At 47.5% G+C, this 3,205-nt stretch overlaps 1 protein-coding gene across 1 annotated transcript in view; it reads left to right on the top strand.

The window, feature by feature from the left end:
- The first annotated feature begins 1,157 nt into the window (after nucleotides 1-1,157).
- MEIS3 (Meis homeobox 3) overlaps nucleotides 1,158-3,205 on the top strand; it is a 40,733-nt gene continuing 38,685 nt past the window's right edge. Inside the window, exon 1 of the mRNA XM_044434951.1 lies at nucleotides 1,158-1,701. Coding sequence (XP_044290886.1) covers nucleotides 1,690-1,701 — 12 coding nt within the window. The 5' untranslated portion in view covers nucleotides 1,158-1,689. The remainder of the gene's footprint in view (nucleotides 1,702-3,205) is intronic.

The raw sequence follows: 3,205 nt of genomic DNA, 5'->3' as shown, positions 1-3,205 counted from the left end.
CCGCAGGGCCACAGCTGGACGCATACGGGCTGGCTGGGCAATTTTAAATAACCAGCAAACCTTGGAAAGCAGGTGTGAATCCTCAGCTTGGTTAGCCGTGCCTCTAAATTACAGAGGAATTACGGAGGGGAGAACACGAGGGGGAAGGTCCCCAGCAGACCATGGGCCTTCTGCACAGAGCGACCTCTGCTTCGGCTGGCAACCTGGCCTCCGCTCTCCTTCCCATCAGAGACAGGAGGCAGGCAGAGAATGAGTTAAAAGAAAAAACCCTTCTACTTCCGGATGTGTTCATAGCTCAGGGCTGCGAAAGTGGGAGAGAGCAAGCCAGGGAGAGCGCATCTCTCTTTCTGTGCCTCCCCTCCTCCCCGCTCCCGTTTCTTCTTTCCACATATACAGAGGGAAGCCAGCGAGCACCTCAGAAGCGAGCGCAGGCAGCGAGGGGAAAACGCAGGCAGCCTCTTTGATTACCATCCCGATTTTTAAAGAGAAGAGACCCTCAGAAGGGCCAGCACCGGTTTATTTCATCTTGCATTTTTTTAAAAAGAGCCACACTCCCAAGCCAGAGGCAAAGGGCTTTTCTGCAATTTCCTCCTCTCTTTCTCCCCCCCCCCCCCCCCCGCGCCCGCTGCCCGTTCAGATCTTCTGCTGCTTTAAGAGGAGGAGACCGGGGGAGCTGACAAGCCCGGCTTGTGTCTCTCGCCCCCCCCACCCCTCCCCACATCGCCACCTCTCTGTTTGCTGAGTAGAGGGGGGGCCGGGGTGGGAGGGAGCTGAATTCTCCTTGGTGGAGATGCTGGGTGGGGGGGCTTCTTGGGTCCTCTGAGCCCCCCCACTCTCGCACCTTCTGCCCCGCTTCCCCTTTCATGCCCTGCTTCTTGCTTTGATAGGATTGCAACCTTAACCATCACTAGGGAGGGCAAGGAGGCAGAGGAGATGCCTGTGATTTAAAGGAGAGAAGAAGAAAAGGGGGGGGGGGAGAAAGAAGAGAAAAAGAAAGGGGGAGAGAAAGGAGTGTGAGGCGGGCGAGCGTTTCTTGGAGTAGGGGGTGTTGCTGGCGTTTGATCATTACACACCCCTTCCCCCCCCCCCAAACTACCACCGGTTTGTTGATATTTTTTTTTTTTCCTGCAAAGACCATAAGTCACTTCAGGTCTGACATCGTTCGGCACTTGATGGACAGCTACGACAGCAGAAAGGCAGAAGAAAAGGGTCTACTTGGGAGAAAGGAGATACCTGCAGGCAAGAAAACAAGCGCCAGTGCCCGTTGCCTCTGTACACAAACAAACATCCAGGCAGATTTCTCATGCCGGCTGCCTCTAGCTAGCTCGCCTACTTAGGTTGGTTTTGTATATCTATATATCTATATTTGGAAAGACCTTTGGAAGGTTTAATTTTTGTAATTTTTTAAATTATTCATATTATTACCCTTCTCCTGAGCCATCCACAGAGAAATTGCCCCTTTCTGGGGAGGAAAATAGACTAGAGAAACAAAACAGACCTCTCTTGGCAACAGTTTCTCTTTTTCGTCGTTGATTTTGTTGGAGTGATGGGCTTGGGGAAGGGGCCAAAATGAAGGATCTCCGGTTTGGACGGACCTGAAGCTTCCCTGGCCCCCCCAAGAGCCAACTCCCCCAGGGGGGAGAGGCAACCAGGAAAGAAAACCCCGGAGAAAAACCGTCCGAGTGTCCGATGGCACAAAGGGTAAGCCTAGATTTTGTTATGTCTTCGATGGAAGGTGTTCTGGCCTGGATGGGTCGCTTAAAAAGCACAATAGAAAGGGTAGCGACCGACTAGTTTAGCTTTAAAGGGTGGCTTTTATTGCTGCTGCTTTCAAGGGGGAAAATGAAGAAATTTTAAGGCTGTGAATTATTCCCACAGTTCAACTTGGAACTGATTCCTGTGCTCTAAGTTTGAACTGCCCCTTTTCGAAGCTCATTTTCCCCACTCACAAATACACACACTCTTCCTCTGTCTTATTTGTAAATATTTATCTCCCTACTACCCTGGTTTGGCAAGTGGGATTTTGAGGAGGGGGCAGAAGGGAGGGAAAGGGAACTACAACTAAAAAACAACCACCACCACCCTTTTCTGGGAGCACTTCGCTTTCAAGGGAGTAAAATAGCTGTCACTTTTAAGTGACATAAATAGGAGCCCTTCCCCACCCCCAATCCCCGGTTTAACTCTGTGGCTTAAAAACCTGACCAAAGATTGACTAATGTGTTTCTGAGCATCTGCATGGCAAACTTTAGCAAAATATGTGCTCCGAGTGTAACTTTCCCCCTTCTCCTTCTCCTCTTAATCTCATGCAGGGCAAGCTATTTCTTGACTTTCTCCAGCCTGTTTGGCTTTGATTTTCTGTTGCTCATTTGAAAGCCTCAATGGGGATGCTTTGTGGCATTTTGTGATGCTTTTCTAAAGTTTTTCCAGTCCCTTCTTCCTTCTGACCCTCTCCATGGAGCGGCAGAAAATATCTCGCTGGCTTGAAAGGCTGGGGTTAATACGTCTTCAATGTGGCTGTTTGTAAGAAATTCAGACAACTTTGCATGGGATTCTGCTCCCAAGCACTTATGTCTGTGAAGGATGAAGGCAGCCCCACATTTTGAATTTCAGCTTTGATATTTGCTGTGGAGCTGTGGGTCCATGTAACGCAGAACGAAAAACTTCCTTCCGAGAGATTACACATTTCCAGCGGCTCTTGAATTCTAGAACCTGATGGAAGGAAATGCAACTTTCACTTACTTTTTTTAATTTAAAGGCAACCTTTTTAGAAACTACTCTGTCCATTCTGATTAAATTTTTCTACCTTACAAATTAATCTTTCCTCTGAAGTGGAGAGGGGGGAAAACACCCTTTCCAAACTTACATCAAGGGCTCACTCTGCTGAAAGAATTCAAAATACTGATCAGAAAGTGATCAGTATTTTTAGAACCAGCATTTGGAATGGCTTTTGCACCAAAGAATTTAAAAATGATTTTTTTAAAAAATCAGGATACCACAAACAGATCCCCAAGAAATTAGATATATTTAATTTTATTTAAAAAGCTGTTTTGAAAACTGCCCCTGTCCAAAGTGAAGTCTGCAGAATTTAAAGGAAAGCTTTGCAAAATATGAGAGAGCCAGAAAGTTTAAGCTTATCTTGCTCTTCTGTGCGTGTAACAGCTGACATAAGGCATGATTTAAATAAGAATGCTGGGGGGGGGGGGGG

The sequence above is a fragment of the Varanus komodoensis genome, unplaced genomic scaffold (assembly GCF_004798865.1).
Source record: "Varanus komodoensis strain SLA01 unplaced genomic scaffold, ASM479886v1 scaffold29_1, whole genome shotgun sequence".
NCBI classification, from domain to species: domain Eukaryota; kingdom Metazoa; phylum Chordata; class Lepidosauria; order Squamata; family Varanidae; genus Varanus; species Varanus komodoensis.
The sequence above is the reverse complement of the archived record's forward strand: the minus strand, read 5'-3'. Positions and strand labels throughout refer to the sequence as shown.